The sequence below is a fragment of the Glandiceps talaboti genome, chromosome 15, assembly GCF_964340395.1.
Source record: "Glandiceps talaboti chromosome 15, keGlaTala1.1, whole genome shotgun sequence".
NCBI lineage: Eukaryota > Metazoa > Hemichordata > Enteropneusta > Spengelidae > Glandiceps > Glandiceps talaboti.
The window spans coordinates 15,174,584-15,193,543 of record NC_135563.1 but is presented as its reverse complement, the minus strand read 5'-3'; the positions used below and the strand labels follow the sequence as shown (position 1 = coordinate 15,193,543).

General features: G+C 35.2%; 1 protein-coding gene across 2 annotated transcripts in view; it reads left to right on the top strand.

The window, feature by feature from the left end:
* Positions 1-18,960, top strand: part of LOC144446608 (nucleolysin TIAR-like) — a 116,706-nt gene that overhangs the window by 34,991 nt on the left and 62,755 nt on the right. The window contains exon 1 of one of the 2 annotated variants that reach the window (XM_078136411.1): positions 2,508-2,696. The exons of the other annotated variant lie outside the window; for it this stretch is intronic. Coding sequence (XP_077992537.1) covers positions 2,616-2,696 — 81 coding nt within the window. The 5' untranslated portion in view covers positions 2,508-2,615. Of the gene's footprint in view, positions 1-2,507; positions 2,697-18,960 lie in introns of those variants that run through there. 2 annotated transcript variants of the gene reach the window in all.

Sequence of the window (18,960 nt, the reverse complement as noted above, 5' to 3'; positions counted from 1 at the left end):
ATCCAAATCACCAGGCAAGAATATCAGAACTAATTTGATATTCAAATCACCAAGTAAGAATTTGAGAACTAATTTGATATCCAAATCACCAGGCAAGAATATCAAAACTCATTTGATATCCAAATCACCCGGCAAGAAATAATGTTATTTCTGACATTGTACATTTCATCGTGATGTTTCTGACATATTGTATATTTCATAGTGATACTTGTGACAGATTTATACTGCATAATGTTATTTTTTGCTTAGAAATGATGCTGTTATTAATAAAGTTAAGACTTGAATTTGGAAGTAATAGCTTCCTTGGCATGTTGGACATAAAAACTTGTCAATGGCATGTCCCCGTTGGGTCATTGTAGGGGATACTGTAGGCATTTACTCTAATTAACCAGTGTCTGAGTTTTTTACCTGGCAAAGTTTCAACATCACTGCAAGTGTTTTTTACCTGGCAATTTATGTTTTAATGTGGTCATTGCTTTCTTGTTCTCTGTTACATCTGCTGGTAAAAGTATCAATAGTCAACTGTTGCTGCCAGGCTAGTAGGCTTCATTATCATTGATATTTGGTTGACTATTCTATCCATGATATAGTTTGAAATTGTTGATGACCTTTCCACAAGAGAAAATTTTTCTTCGTAATAGTACCAGAGGTAAATGTATATGCAGTCTAAATGAAAAAAAAAAACGTGACTGATGATGTCACGCATTTCTTGCCCCAGGAAGAATAAGTCAGTAATTATATAGAAGTAAGGCACATACTTATTTCCCAGTTGATAAAATGTCAAGTAACGGTCCGCTATGATATGTGTTCACCATCAGCGGAATCGCTGTTCAGCCTCATTTCTTCCTATGTGGATCATTTGAGTAAATGGCTTTGACAGTATTTTATGGCTATTTTCAAAAACAATACATAAACATCTCATAATACTCTAAAGTGAACAGAATACTTGATCATGAACTTTCCAAATGGAAACCTTATCTGTTTTACCCCCACTGTACCTGGGGAGGTGTAAATTTTGTTTTAATGATTTTTTTTTTTTTATAAATAATCCAAAAAGAAAAGAATGAGTGTTCGATTACTCTTATAAATCTTCATTGACAGTGTGTGTGTGTTATTTTATGTGAAGTGTGCCATCACATTCTACTATCATTTTACGCTTGTAGAATTGTTAAGCCGCCAGCTGACATGACACTCATCCCCCAAGTACTGTTAAACACAGTGTCAGCTAATTTGCATATCAATAGGATGTAATTTGCATGACAAAGAATATTGGAATAATTTGTATTCTTGAAATGAAACACGAAGCTTAGGCAATTTAATTGTTTCCATCATTTGTAAAAGGCTATTTGTTACCAAAATTATACTAAATAGAATTCTGTTTTTTTTCTCTCTGTCTGTACTCGAGAGATAGTATAATTTTATTTCACACCTGAGAAATAATTCATTTTTACCAAATCCATATATGAAAATTCACAACTTATTAAATTGCACAATTTGGTTTCATAAAATTCATAATATTTTTTTTTTAACTCCACATTTTTCACACACACTTTGTAAAGTCTGATTGTGGGTATTGAAACCTTGTAAAATGATATCAAACCATAGATTGTAAATTAATTTAGCAGAAAATAATCACAAAGAAATTAGTATATTATGATTTTAACATTTAAAGAGAAGTTCACGCCTACAACATTTGTGGATAATTGTCAAAAAATTTGTGATTTATATCCTTTTTCTGCAAAACAAATATGAAAAAAGATGTACTGTAAATGTCATAATGGCTGATTTAAAAATAGCAATTCATGAATGTATGCAAAATAATTCCAAATTATTTTTACAGGTATTTAGAAATTATAATTGATGTTGTAAATTGATTGTGTTCAATTATATTTGGCTTTAAGATGGAAGTAGGTAGAAATTACTTTGCCAGACACATAAGGATGTTTAAAGCACTCTCTTGATTGATGGCAAGATGCGTTTGTTTTTCGAAATTGGTCAGTTATAGTCCTGTTTGTTTTGTGAGTTGTAGTAGAATCGATACGAACTAAGTAGCCCAGTGCAGTACTTGTAATACAGAAAAAGGATGAGAGAGAGAGAGAGAGTTAAAAAAACACAAGAGAAAAACATTCAGAGATGAAATAAAATAAAATGTTATGTGTAACACTCTAACAGAGAAAACAATGATTTATCGCCGGCAACAGGTTGTATGCCATTGTTCTATTGTGTCGGCATGAAAGAAACAATTTGCTATTGAATGATCCGTGTGTGTGTGTTGTGTATGTCCTACATGTGTTAGATTATTTGTCGGGGCAGGTCAACACACCGCTAGGTTTAGGCTGGTATGATAATACTGCTATCCTCAGAGATAATGAGGAAATAATTTTTGTAAATATGATCCGCCCCAACCAATCAGAAAAGAGTATGAATATGTATGCGTAGGCGGTACACTTCATACAGGGATATGACATTTGCATATGGATGTTGCTGGCAAGCACAGGTAGCGAAGAGCAGCTGTGGGCAATCCGTAGCTCTGGATCTATCTACCCTCTGACTATACAGCCTGCCTGCTTACCCTACCTGCTCACATCATATATATTAGTATTAGTGGTTACACAATGGAAACAGGATCCGCGGTCCCCATCCAAGCTACAGTACCGTTAGGAACGGTCCCCGTACCCGTCTCAGTGCCTCCAACCGTAAGAATTATTTTTTTTTCATTCGGAAATATTTTTAGTAGTGTTTATTGTTGATTTTTTTGTCAGTTGTATGCAGGTTGTAATGATCAAAGTAAGTAGTAGAGTGTCAATGAGTGCAGAATATTCAAGTGTGTGTTGATGTCACATCAACCGGTGTTCATTTCATATCAGCTGTGAACAATACAAGTACATGTGAATTCAACATTCCGTAGTAGATTAGATTAGAATAGTACATTTTGCTTCGCTTCCGACTCCAACTTATTTGTACATTTTATTCCAGGGCTCGGCTGCAAACAATTAAATTAATTCATTTGAAAATTTATCTGCAGTTGTCGGCATGTAAATTAAGCCTAGCTGGAAGTGTAAAATTTCCTGTGGGCAAATGGATGGGGTTTATTTGAGTGGTGATATTTTCACAGTGGTTAACTAAGCGTACAGACTCAGTCAGGAGCTGGCTTGGTTAGCCTCCCTGCCATTCATAAAACAGCTTAATTGCTGAACGGTGAACATTGCGTATTCACCTCACATAGACCATTTTAGTAGAAACCATGCTCTCTTGTCTTGTTATCACGACATGTTATATTATACCGTGGTAGATGTTCAACCATATGCTTGTATGCTGATGTGGCTAACCTGTCGATTTCCTTATGTTCTCTGGAATACATTCTACTGTACATCCAGAGGCCCAAGGGAAATTCAAAAAAAAAGAGAGAAAAACAATACAATGGAAGCTAAGGCGTTCTGAAAGGAAGTTATTTAAATCAGACTCATTGTAGACTTGTTGCCTTTTGTGTTTGTAACACACTATTCATTAGCTACAGCTGACTCCTAATTTCATTTCATGACTAAAAACAATAAAGAAAATACTCGATCGCAGGGTGTTATCACAATGAAGTTATCTGGTAAAACTGACTGGGTTGTTCTTTTGTTGTACAGGTTATGTGAAAACGTTCATTTTCGCTGATATATCTTGTCCTTGATACGGCTTCTGCAAATTTAATCCAACATGTGTTATAAATAAATATATAAATAAAAGATGGCATGGAAGCTGATGTGTTAGGTCATTTAAAAGAATCACTTCAGGAAATATCATCATGAAAAAAAATATTTTAAAGCCAAAAAAATGCAGTGTTTTAATAAATGTAAGATAGAGTTGTGTTATGAAATAGTAAGAATAACATGTAGTTGTTGAGTCCTTGTTATAAAAAGAGATGAATACACAGCAGTGTAGGGCAACATGGTAGTGTATATATCTCAGTCCATCTTGAAGTGTATTTAGCTACTTTTATGTAATTACATTAAAATGGCCTCTAAGTACACATATACTCTTTAAGTTTAAAGAGTTAATTGTGAGTATCAAAACCTTCCATCTATGTAAATTATATCTTTTCCTTTGTCTCTTGTTTTCCCCCAAGTCAAACAAAAGTATTTTGCTGTTTTTATGTCACGAAATATAGCTCATAATTAGATAAAAAAATACCTGTGGGTGAGACAACTAGTTGCATGGCAATGTGGCCTTCAGCGGAAAAACTAGTTTCAAAATTAGATGTAATTGCAGATTGGAAGGGTTTTAGTTAATCTGAAGAATTAAGAATTGAGAAGAAATGTCACCCAGATTTCTATGATTATGTTTTTTGTGGTTTTTGTATAGCCGTTGTATTGATTTCAGATTCGTGTGACCTAGATATTTTACAAGACTTGGCATAATGTTGTGAGTAAAATATCAATTGTGATGAGGAGAGTGTATGTGTTGGAATATTTACATGTAATGAAAGTCAGTGGCAATGACATCCACTGGGTTAATTGGAAACTGGAGAGTTTTATTTCAAGGTATATTTTGGCCTCAAGTAGTTAAACATTATTGTCAATATATTGCCTCTTTCAACTGTTTATTTAAATAGAAATCTGCAGTTCTCCCCTCTTTTTTTTTTTTTTTGAGAGAGAGAGAGAGAGAGAGAGAGAGAGAGAGAGAGAGAGAGAGAGTGAGAGAGAGAGAGTGTGTGTGTGTGTGTACATATATATGTATATATACGTACGCACATATGCAATTATGTTTGCATGCGTGCATGATGTGTGTGTATGCACGTATTTATTTATGTATGTATGTCTGTCTGTATGTATGTATGTATGTATGTATGTATGTGTGTGTGTGTGTGTGTGTATGTGTGTGTGTGTATGTATGTATGTATGTATGTATGTGTGTATGTATGTGTGTATGTCACATTGTAAATTCATGAGTAATGTCCATTCTGCTATTTTTCAGTGTCCATATTGTCCTAATGATATTTTTAGATCTCATTCGAATAGGCAACGAAATAAACAGACAGACAAAAATAGAGATCATACAATTCACCATTGAACCATGGAAGCTGCAAGCATACTGTCATATATAAGAAACATAATATGTGTTGAAAAAATATACCATTTGTTTGTCAAATATCTATAATTTGCAGATAAAACTGATATTTTGGTTTCAAAATTTACCAGTTAATTATGGTACATGTGTTACCTTTAGTACAATAGTGTGAAATCAACATAGTTTGCCTGTAGTGTGGATTTGTTGACCCAACATCAACATGGTCTATATTTATTTTAAGAAAATATGTTAAGTGAGTTTCTTTGTGTGTCAGTCTTTCCCTGTCTGTACTGAGTACTAGAAGGACAGCGAAGTTTGATTAAACTGACAGATATTTATATCTGTGTTTAGACTTGACAATGGATGAAACTCCGGGTTATTGAGAAACAAAATGTCAGTTATTATTCATATGAAAGGAACAGATGGAAGGGATATTATACACGGAAAGAGAAGTGAAGTATTGGAGTTTGTAACAGGTGTACTATGTGACAGCTATGTAATACATATACTATGCCTGATAGTTGGTACAGGTGTAAGCAGTATAAGGGTCCTTATATCATGGTAATCACACAAGGTTTTATCACTTCATTTTAACTCATTGAGAGAGATGTATCAATATTTCAGACTTTGTTGAGATATTTGTGAGACTATCACAAATGTCAGTGATGTCGTAAAATGGATTTCTGATCCCTGGTATATATCAGGGGATTTTGTGTTTTGGAACTGTTAGGAATATAAAACATAATGGTGTTTTGCAATGCCGGGGTCAAAAGGTCAATCATGACACCGATATATAGGAAAAAAATTCCATCCCAAGTAAATTACCTTAGAGACTCGGTTTGTAAGTTACCTGAAACTGACAAAGTAGAATTTAGGATACCCCAAGATAGCTGTAATTTATGTGAGAATAGTGAAGATAATAACCAATATGGGCCATAGTTTTATCTGTTGATAGTTGGCAAGATTTGGCCTGATAATTCATTAGGATTGTGGATGTCAGAATTTGTGGATACTGGAATTAGGTGTGTGTTTTTCCAAGGAGCCTTGGGATGAGCATAAAGTGGACGATGAGTCATAACCAACACATGGATCCTGATGTCTTCAGCTTTATGAAACTAGCAGAGCAGAACACGAACTTCTGATTCTTGGCTTGTGTGTGGTTTCCATGCAATATTCATGACCTCATCAATTAAACTTCAAGATCTAACAGAGAGATGAAACTGTACCAGTGTTCTACAGCACCACAGTTGTGCTACAAAGTGCAGGTCATTCTCCCTACTTCGCTCTACAATTTTCATAGTAAAATAGTTCACATTTCCTTCCCGCCTCTTTTCAGTGTTGCTGTACAATTTCCTTCGATTACACTGAGCTGAAGTAGATATGTATATGGGTTTCAGTGGAGATATATCTAAACAGGCCAAATGAGAAATTCAAGTTGCCATTAGTTTTGATAATGTTTTGATTGATGGAAATATAAATGATGAGAGAAATCAACCAAGCCTGATAATATATTTAGAGGAGAATTGTCTGCTCCTTAGAGACGCAGAAGCAAAATATCAGTTGAGGAAATGATAATGAAGTGGACATTCGAAAACCATTTACCAGCAATATGTGTTTAAAGTTTTATCACTTATAAACGGAGTCAAGTGTGTGCTTATTGCATGCTTTGATAACTCTCTATGGTAAAGCATCAAAGGAGAAATCGCTATGAAATGTACATTTAATGGCAGCCATATTGGTTTGTTGAATATTGTCGGAAGGACCAATTTTTTTAACCAGCTCCTTAGATTTTAATTGCAATTACTCTCATTTTGGGTACATATGTAACAATATTCAGGGAAACATGTATTTTTTAAAATTTTTGTCCAATATTATGGAGTTTTTCCAGATATTAATTTCAGACCAGTAAATTTGCATATTTGAAATGAAAAGCCTGGTGCCAAGTGTTCCGTATTTTAAGTGAGACCAAAAGGTCCTTCAAACAATGAAAGTGAAGGGCATTAAAAGAATAGAAAGAACTCACAGCTGGTGATAGTTTATGATAACCAGGAAGAAATTGCTGTCATTTTCATTTTAAAAAAAGAACTAGTGGTAAAAAATATGTAACACTGAACATCACTCTGTATGTTGTGTTCTGTTTAACTTGAAAGACTAGAAAAAATCTATAATACTTTCATGTTATGTGTTTATCGCTAAACTGCTACAGTACTGACAGGAGGATAAGAAACCAGATCAGAGGACAGCACAGTGTTGTTTTTTGATACACAGGTGTTGTGAATATACAAGGAGACGAGATTAAACTCCATGTAGAGAACCTTTGGGACCGCATACTCTCATTTTCTTTTACCGTAATGATGTAGCTTTCAAAGGTTAGCACTGCTACTAACCAATCCTAGCCACCTGCCCTACGAAATGTGACAATTCACAAACGTGACAAACTTATCCCACTTTATCCATCCGCAAAACCCCAATAATAGGCCGGATTCAAATCGATGAAGACACTAACAATATACCCAACATAAACTCCACCTGTTTTAGAGCCAAGGAAACGATAGTGTATTGAAGGACTATTTCTGTTTTCCCTTATTGCGGCCCAACCAACTTGGCAGACAGTCAACTTAATTAAACCCTTCAATAAGTCAAGACACAAATTTGACGGCCGTCAAAAGACCGCCGAATAATTGTTAAAACACTTTCCCTCCTGCCTGTAAACATAACAGAAATCCACAGGCTTCGTTCTCTTTGTTGAGCAAATTATGAAATGTTGTGACAGAAAATAGCGCACTGTTGTATTTTAATATGTTCTGAACGAGTTTTGTCATTTCTGACAAAAAAAAAATTTGCATGAATGCAAGGTTAGGGGTTACTTCCTGTGAGAGGTTATTGAAAAATTCAGCATGTCTTAACAAGCACAAAGAAAGCGGCTAAGCCAATTTTTTTTTTTCATATCGTTTTCAGCTTTTTTCTTCTAGTTTTATATGGTAGTGCTGACACAAAAGTGCCATTTATTTTGGAAAATCATTATACAAACAAATGTAATTAGTCATTACTGGATAGTAATTATGATATTAGAGAAATAATGTCAAAAATTTATGGTCTGTCGCTGTTGAAAAGAGTTTAATATGACATTTTCATTGTTAACATAATAGTCCAGTTAATAAAGACGTTGTGTCAGTTGTTAAAAAGTACAGAGGCATGGTGAAGAAAATGAGAATTTCAGCATTCAATCGCCTCCCAGGAAGTAATAAAAGCCAAGCTGCCTGTCACTCATAGCCACAAACTCGCTATTCAAAACTCATGGCATTGCACCACCACTAAAGCAGTGCTATTTTGGCCTTCAGTTTGGTCAGAAATGGGCTATTTCAGTGTCTATACTGTACTTTAGTCGTACAATGCATGGAGGCATGCTTAGGAGTACACTCGGGGTCAGAAACTTATTGTGGTGTCGGGGAACAGGTGGGGATGAGCACATTGGTTGCTTATCAACAAGACAAAGGAGAGTCATTATACAGACTGTGTACCACATGTCTGTCCGTGGATTATTAGTAGCCACAATAAACTATTAAATGCCATTAAAAAAACTTCATACACAGATCAGAATATGGGGCTGCTAACAGCGTGGTGTGGCGACAGCCCTGAAACGATCTTTTGTGTCAGGTCTATTCAGACAAATGATGGCTAGTTTAATAGGATATGATTATTACACAACTATGATAGGAAAGCATGGCGTCTATACAAATACGCAGTTTCTTTTTCATATCACAGGTAAAAATATGATTAAAATGGAATTAATACTACTTAGAGAATTTCATATCGTACTCAAATATGGCGGCACATTTGTTTTTTCACTCATCTGTGTACCGGAGTGAGTTGGTGATAAAAGTATAGACTGGATGATCGATGAAAATTGAATAAGATATATGATATTAATGTGGTTATTACAGAAATAACGTGAAGTATGCACTCAGACAATTCTGATACATGTCACCTGTCTGCTATTCATAGGCGGCTTATGATCTACACACTCCTGTCGAATATTAAACTTTATTTTCATGTTGAATTTATGGCTTCAATTTTGTCACGGCTAAGTAAAAGCGTGATGGAAATACTCTGTTTCACGTTTTTTTTTTGAGTTTCTGAAGACACTGGAAATAAAATGACTAAGAATGGAAACTAAGGTTTAAAAAAAATAAAGTTTCATGACACATTTCATAGCTTTTTCTCTCAGATACAAAAAAATGTTTTAAAACACCATCAAAATAGCTAGAAGAAATTTGATCCAAAATTTTGTCGCCATATTGGTTTTGTTGTGAAGAAATTTTCAACAGAATACTTTTTGCCTTTTTGAAAATTATTATATAAAAATAATAGATGAAACCACACAAAATGACAAGGATTTTCGTATATGATACAACAAAAGTAATTCTGGTAGGTTCGACCTTCAACTCATTCTTAGCTATTTTTATTGACAAAAAATATGTGCATTTTTATGAGGTTGACAATTTCCATGAAAAGACAGTTGCATGGATGTGAAGAACTCCCTCTATGACTGTCTCAACCCCCCCCCCCCCCCCCTTTAAAAAAATTGTGTTTGTAAGAAGTTTTTATTTTCATTTAAAATAGAGATCCATTTTTTTTTTAGATGATTAAAATTCAGGTGTAAAACTGTGAAATGTTACTGCTGTTATCGTACAAATAGTGTTGAAAAACTCAGGAAATCATCATTCTGAAGATGACAGAAAACGATAGAAATTTAAACCGTACTGAAAAGTATAACTGCAGGCAATGTCTTTTGAGATCAAACTAAGCAGAGAGGTAGCATTGCAAGAGATGTAAAAAGATGTGTTGATTTTCTGCAAACATTCATCCCTGTGGTCATATATCACATCATAAGAATTAAATTTTGATTGCGTATTAAAAAGCAGCCCTTGTAGTAATAGGGCGGCCCTATGTATTTTTCTGTTTCTCATCTCCCGACCGACCCTAATTTGCAGCTCTGACATCAGAAAAAAAACACCTTTTTTATATCCGACCGACTCCTGAGTTCAACACGGCAAGATTGTAAGGTTCGAACGAACATCAAACATTCCTCATTGCATCTCTCCCCCCCATCCCCCCACCCACCCCCGTCACATCGGAGCAGCATGTGTCTTTCATGCTACAATGAAGGAAATAGACCTGTAACAAGGAATTCAATAAAGAGAAGAGAAAAGAAGTTGGTTGTAGAGAGACTGACAGGACAGAAAGGACAGAGAATAGAACTGAAAAAATACAGATTTGTTTTCCTTGCACCCCCCCCCCCCCCCCTTTTTTTTTTAGCTCCGCTGTCAGCGAAAGCTGAAAGCGTAGCTTTAGGTATAGGTGGGTATTGAGGTATAGAGAGTAGAGTGAATCATAGGTGTCCGTCAAACTTTTATATTTTTACTATCTACTCCATAAGTGACAGTCGGAATTCTTCGATATTTGGTGTGCATGTTCCCTGGGGGGAGGCTATTCAGATTTGTTCATGCCAAGTTGATCTGTGCCATTTTCAATTTTTTATGATTTTTTTTCATAAAATGTCATTTTCATCAACTCCTTGAAAACCTCTTATTAGATTGCTTTGATATCTGGCGTGTTGATGCGCAGGGGGTAGCTTACTCAGATTTGTTAATTTCAAGTCAGCACATCCTCATTTTTATTTTTTATGATTTTTTTTTTGTAATTTGAAAAAAAAAATGAATATGTTAATGAGCATAATGACCGACGCCATATTGGAAATCAGTCGACGAGACTTTAAGTAAACTGCCACTTTCAAAAGACACTATTGACGTCAAACAAGCAATGTAATATGTGCTATAGTCATAATTCTACGCATTGGGCGCCCAAATGACAAGCGTTTGTTCGAAACAGGGTTGTAAACTTCAAATCCAATTCTGCACCCTTCTACATTATCAGCCAATCCGCAACATCCTCATTTGCATACTCTATCCTGATTCGACCAGAAGCTGAAGGTGACCTCATTCGACCGAGCGATTTTCCACAGCAAGTATCTTGAGTATCAACACAGGACGTTCTTAGTACTCACTAAAATCACACTTCAGACCCACTATAAAAGTGTGATGTTTTCAGATAACATGTAACTTGTAGTTAATTCTATATTGTCGTGCAATTTGGAATGACAGTGAACCAGAATTCAGACAACTTGCGTAAGGAAGGGCATGCCAGGCATGCGGTTGAAGTTTAAATATGGCCGACAGTTCACATGTAAAGTTAAACGACATGAACGTGTCTTGCCTTTCCAAAATGCAAATATTTGGCAAGTAAAAATAATTAAAATAATTACAACTTTAATTTGGCTTCAGACTTTGCGTTATGTTTTGCGTATCTTTCCCCGTTTTACATGTAAATCCGAAAAGGTTCTCTCTCATCATGTCATCAGTGTCAGTGATCATACCGCGCGGGGTAGTCCTCGGGTGCACGAGTCTGTATTACTGACTTGACTCTAAACACCGGAGGGGGAGGGACAATTGTCAGAATCGAGTCTCGAATTCCTCCGTATGCAAGCAGGACTACGTGCGGGGCTGCTTTGAGTACGAGCGAAGTGAGGCATGTTGAGGTATTTTGTTGAGAATTATAAATATTGCGAAATGTCAAGTACAAGGTTTAAATACAATGGAATGATGAAAAAAATGGCAGAGTCTGCTGACAGGCGCCGGTCACAAAAAACACTGTGAATTAAAATATCAGACGATGTACATGTATGTATTAATCGCCGACAATCCACCCGTATGCACGAGGGACTAACCCGGAAGCAAGTCGTTGTCAGCCATACGTTACAGTGGTAACATCGCCGGTCCGAGAAATCGCTGCGTTCAGAGTGTCATTATTCACAGAATTGTTGTTTTCGAGTGAAAACCCGTCTTGAATTGTATAACTCTAACAAATGAAGACATGTCAAGTTATATTTTGAAAGTTGTATCGCTAGTTTGAGACGATTTTCTCACGTACTATAGTACTATCGAGGCTTACTTGGAAGTAGTAGGACCTTCCAGTTCATCGGGAAGTTTAGCCAGTCCGATAATTCTTTCTGGTTTAGTTTACAACACTTTTGATCACGCAGATTTTGTTGTTGTGATGAAAAGAAATTAAAAAAAAATCATTTCAACCATTTCGTTGTGTTTTCTTTGTGAAAGGTAACCGAACATGAACGAGTGTTACCACTGTAACGTATGGCTGAGAATGACTCTCTTCCGGGTACTTGAGATTGTCGCCGTACGGAAACTAAGATGGCGATTGATACATTTCTTCCCTATATATATCTACCACAACTAGAACAAGTTGAATGTTGTTGACTTTGTAAATTTGTTAGAAAATTCAAATTCAAATTGCCTCAAAATTATTTTAGATCCCTAGTTTATTTCATTCTTCATTAAAATTTTCCAGGGTTACAGCTGTAAGACACTGGAATTACTTATAGCCAACCTCCTCTTTTTTTCTTTTTCTTGTGTGCATTTCCCAGTCATTTTTTTCTGAGATTTTGTGCAATTTTTCATAACAGTAGATTTTTGTTATAAAATGGTGACTATGGTATAAAAGTACAATACATTACCAACTTCTGTGTAAAATGTGTTTTATAGTGAGACATCATATGAAACCACTAACCACTTTATTGCATCGCTAAAACAAAACTGCATAATGACTCGAAGAGCTGAAGACCTGAACCACTTCTACATGTCACCAAAATAAAAAATTAAATTAAAAAAAAACCAGCGGAGCTATTCTGACCGATAGGTCGCTTGTTTTTATTTCGTCCGCCCGCCCCGCCTGACTATTCCACTGGAGATGAGAAACAAAAACAAAAAAGGTCACCCTTACAAGTACACAGGGCAACTCAAAGTAAGAGAAATTCAAATCTTGTATTTCTGTCGTTTGTAAAAAAAAAATGGTTGTCTATTTAGCTAATCTTGCAGTGGGATCTGATTGTTATCATGAAGTTGGTTTGAATTGCAGTAAACCCTTGAAAGAGCAGTAACGATAACGGCAATTAGTTTTGTATTAATGAACGGAGGTTGGCTTTAAACACCGACGTTACATTGATTGGCAAATGCATGATTTGTTGGCTAGCTTACGACTGTAGATTACTCAGTTTGTGCGTAGGGATCAAGCAGTTCATCAGCAGTGACTCTACATGCGGCTACATGAAGGCCCAACTGAAACCTCAGCTCCTGTAGACATATTATGTTATCAAAGTATTTTGAAAAAAGCCTATTCGTGAATAATTTCCAACAACAATACGACTTCATATTTGTGCAGTTACTTCCAATGTTTGCCATATACACCCTCAGTATGAATGAGAGCTGCTTCTCATTTGATACCATTCAAGCGTGTTTTCATTCTCAATTTTGCTGATAATTGCAGACGTCATATTTTTGGCGTACAAATATAAGGTTTTTATCTGTAAAACGTACCCAAATGATGACGGTGAGAATGGAGATACAAAGATAACACTTCCTTGGAATCTAGTCGTTCAAACTCTATGCCCAGTAGCAACACTAAATTTTTCACTATATTTCTAGGAATGTATATGCATCAAACAACAGTGTCCATATTTCATAAAAAACTACACATTATTTTGGCAAAAATGTTGTCTATAGAGCTGAAAGAAAAAGTAGTCTGATGTGACGAATTGCTATGGCAACACAAAAACGCCTATATTTGGAAATAAATCTGATTTAAATTTGAAAGTCTTCAGTCATAGTGGATAAACGAAGACTCTTAGCTACATGTATTGAACTGTATGTATGTTAACCATCAAATAATTCTGTATTTCTATGCCACCATTGGCCTCAGTACAAAAGCATTTTAAATATTTGATATTTTAGTCACGATCACTCCATGTGGGGGGTGTATATTTATTCTGAAATGTTTTTAAATGCCAACATTTTATAATTTTCTTGGTCACAGACTTCACATTTGATCAGCTGTGTATCAGTTACAAGTTGTAGAAATGACCCCTTTTGATTTGTTCTGAAGACAAGGTGACACTGAACTTGACGTAAAAGTATGAGAAGTTGAAATTTGATCAATAAACTTAATTGATTTGTTGATGTACCAATGTCCTTCTTGGAGCTTTAGCCTCATAATGTGGAAATTAATTTATCTTGGGGCTGTTAGGAGATAAAATTTACATTAGTTCCTCTGGCATTTTATTCCATCCATATTATGACTATAAGTGAAATGATGTCAGTGTCATAATTACAAAATGTCCACTTCTATCGAGTCGGATTTGGAATGCTAAAAAAGCTTAGTAAATTTTTGTAGGGTGTTTTTTTTTCACTTATATAAATATTGTATGAAATTACACACTTGAAAGAAGTGTTGTCATAATACAAAGAATTCGAATATTCAGTACTTAAATGCAGAAAATGTTAAGTACACAATTTTAAGGTTGATGGTCTTCACAGAATAGCTCGTAATTTTATAGAACGCAAAATTTCCCACGAGATTACCTCATTTTATCTCAACAGCTGAAATTTTGAGATTATCGTACACGCATTTGTCACCAAGAATTAAGATTAACGAAATGAATACAAATATTAAAGTTGATATCTGGCAATGTAATAACAGAAGTTGGAATATCGTACAGTACGTGTGATCGATGTAGAGGTTATTCTACTGAAGGTGGAAGATTTGAATTCAGAAATTATACATTTTTGTGAGGTAGTTACTGTATAAGGATATTATTTGTGGGCACTACACATGATGATTTGCATTGCACTCTAAGCATTAGAAATGGCGGAATTGCATGTTAGGAAAATTTTAACGACAATTTTATACTTCGGAAAGTATAATAATGAGTGTATTTATTATTTCAGATAAGACAAGAACACTGATAAGTAGTACTGGGCATGTCATAATTTTTACACAAGAGACATCTAGATAAATTATATTCTAATCATGACACTAAATTGGTAGCTTGCCATTATCATGTCTCCTATAAAATGAAAATTTGAAAGTGTTTAATCCCCAAAAAATGAAATTTAAACTGAAAGATTTTATATCGCAAAAACTAAATTTGAATTAAAGATTTTTCATCATAAAAAACAAAATTTAAATCTAAAGATTTTTTATTCAAGATTTTTCATCGAACAAAATGAATTTTTTACTAAAGATTTTTCATCCTAAAAACAAAATTTGAACTAAAGATATTTCATTAAAAAATACTGCATTTGATTAAAACTATTGATCTTTGAGTACAAGTGGCTTGTAAATAAGACAAAAAAAATAACACCAGCGCAGACTAACAGAACATCAATTTTAACAACATGATCAAAATGATACCTTTATTTCATTTTCCAGTCTGTTACAACCAGCCTCGGCCTTCAATATGTCCCCTCTGGCTTCTTTCAAGCAATTTAAACATTATTAAATAAAAATTGTTCCTCATCATAACCTTGTCATACTGCCATAATTTGTGTTTGTGATGGAACAATTTGTGTTTCTATTCTGCTGTGGTACTTTGACCTCGCAGACTAACACAATCTGGAACCCAGTCCATTTTTCCCACCCTTGCTTTGTGCGTTTGCTTTTCTAATGAAATCCATTCAACCAAATGTTTGGGTTGAGACAATATTATAGATTTTGTTCCTGCTCTCGGCATACTTCAATATATAACCAAACACCTGGATCACTTTCAGAGGTTTTTTCCCCGGAATTTCAATTTTATTCCTCAGAGAGTTTTGTGTTATGTTGTTAACAATGATGTGATGGAGCAGCCATAGTGCCAATTATAGGTGTTTTTTGATAGATTTCATTGGTTCTTTTTGAGTTTTACGCTTTCTATGCATGCTAAGGAGATGAGTTGAATCATTTTCGTGCACGGTATGGTATTCTGTGTAAATTTCTTATTGAGCTAATCAAATTTAAACCCAGCGCAATACTTGGCCGAAAAAAGTGTCTTTTGTTGGAGGAAATGGCACAAGACTGTATGAAATGTTGGTACTCAGGAATTATTGAACGGTATGGTGCAAGCGGTAGGTTTTCAATATGGTTATTGTATACAAGTACCCTACTACCTAATTGGATTTCAGTCATAAGTGTTAAGAGTTGTAAATTAATTACTGAACAAAACGATATCAAAGTATTGAGTACCGTGATCGTTGCAGTGCACATTGTAAACTAGCCGTGAGGCAAGAGTTTCTTTCTAATCAATCTTCAACTATTCTGGCTGTGCTGCCAATTTCTTTGTCCTACTTCCAACCAAGTCGTTGTCTTGGTTATAGGGTTTTAGTCAAGTTTTTAGTATTGTTGATTCGCCAACTGTTTTGTTGATATTATTCGGATAGTGTAGCAGTGCAGTGGAGATATGCAAACGCTCTGTAAAGTAGCATCATAGTAAATCATATGCAAATTATCCACCATACTTCGTCATCAATTCTGGGGAGAACACTGCGAAAGATGTATGGATATGCACATAGTGATGTATGGCCATGTTGGAATGCATGTATATATTGTGTGTGTGTGTGTGTGTGGGGGGGGGGGGTATTTGTAGAAGTATGTGGAGGAAGGGCATGTGTACTTTATGTGTGTGTGTGTGGGGGGGGGGGGAACTAGATCAACATGTCAGGATGTTTAGAACCAAAGTAAACGTAGCCATTCTTGAATAAAATGGGCTTACATTATCAAGTCAGACATAATTCTGAAGTTCAATATTACAAATTTGTGACAAACTGTGCTTAATAGGGAATGAATAAAAGACACGGTGAGTAATGCCCATCTATTACTAGGCTACCACTAATAATTCACTCCACTGTAATCTACAATGAATGGAGAAAACTTTGTCAAATTACCATATTCATTGAGTGTTCAGAGACCTAGTGTACTGAATAGGTCCAGCTTTATAATGAGAGTAAATGTATGTAACTTAGCAATGAAATGTTGCATGCTATTATATTTGTTTCCGTAGTATTGTTGGCGACCATATTGGCTATTTGCTCGTTTTCTATGGCCGTACATCTGTCATCTACAACGTAAGATTGTCGTAGGTGCAATTTGATGTTTCTCATTCATTACCCCACTTCAATGTTATTGAAAGGTATGTCGAAAATCCATGGTTTTTTTGTTGGTCCACGCAGCTCACAAGTGTTAGTTTATACGGTGTGTCATTTGGGAGAGATGAAATGGCTTGAATCAGTCTTGTCCATTAGTTAGGAAATGTACAAGCACAGAAAGAAAGATGTCAACTCGGCTAGACTATTAAAAGAATCGGTTTCCCCCTGAAGGTGGAAACATAAAGCCATGCATCATTCGTGTAACCTGTTTGTACCACAGTAATAGAGCCATCAGTCAAGCAAACTGGCTCCTTACAAATATTCCCCCTGTTCAAAATCAGAATGATGTGTGTGTTATAACAAGAATAAATAAATCAACGCCATCATTACGCTGTGAACCATAGTGTTTTTAGTTTCAAACCACAGGTATGCTGTTCATCGTTATCCGTTATGATGTGCCGAAAATGACTCGTTTGGTGGAACAACTTTTGCAACAAATTTATGGTAGTGTAGGAAAATGGCTTAACAGCTGGATGTATGTATTGTATATGACAAGTATAATCTTTACGAATGATCAAATCTACTTAACAGCAAGTGATACACAACTCATCATCTGTTACTAACACATTCTCAACAAAAGTTTGGTTATTGAAGTTGATGTGTGTTATTTCTGCTATGAATTCAATTAAAAAAATTTACTTTGCTTTCTGCTATTCTCTCACTTACTTCATCACTGCTTTCACTCACTTCATCGGTATGCTCTCACTTCATTGCTATGTTCTCACTCACTTCATCGCTATGCTCTCACTTCATCGCTATGCTCCCATTAATTCATCGCTATACTCTCACTCACTTCATTGCTATGTTTTCACTCACATCACCTCTACAACAGATCCTATTTCATTCACGTCTGTGCTCTCACTCACTTCATTGCTATGTTTTCACCCACTTCATTGCTATGTTCTCACTTCATTGCTATGCTCTCACTCACTTCATTGCAATGTTCTCACTCACATCACCGCTATAACAGATCCTATTTCGTTCACATCTGTGCTCTCACTCACTTCATTGCTATGTTCTCACTTCATTGCTATGTTTTCACCCACTTCATTGCTATGTTCTCACTCACATCACTGCTATAACAAATCCTATTTCATTCACATCTGTGCTCTCACTCAATTCACCACTATAACACATCAACATTTCACATCTAATTCAATTGTGGTCACTGTGTTAGGTGATTGTGCCACTGTCATTGTCTTCATTGTACATCTGTATTCAAGACCCAGTTGTAACAATTTCATTGAGTTGTTAGTTTTACCGAGGTCTTTCTCATTGTAGGTCCTTACATATTCAAAGAGGATTTAGCACATCTGTTGCAGTGACTATGAAGTAGTTATTTCTTTTTTCAGTGTGTTTTAGAACAAATTTATAAAAAACATTTTGACGACGTTATATCATGATTTACTTGATTAAAAGATCAAAATTTGGTATCTTGGTGTGAACAATTTAATTATTTTGTTTTTCGTTGGTAGACCTCACCTTTAAAGTGAAAGATAGATTTGGATGGAGAAAAAATATTCCCTCAATTATTTACTTTCAGGCGACTTTCGGCAAAATTCTTCAAAATAACAAAGGTGTCTGTGCCTGAGAAAACACTTTACTTGGTTTATTAGAAACATTCTTAGTTAGTTTTTATGTTTGAGCATAAAATCAGTCAGGTTGGTGATGAGATATAATAAAAAAATATTATGTCGTTTTCACCGACAGTGTGCATGAACTTTGAACTTGTTTATGACATTGACAAGCAAATTGAAATTTCTGATACACTAAATATCAAAATTTGTTCAGTCACACTGCTCCATAATTAGAGATG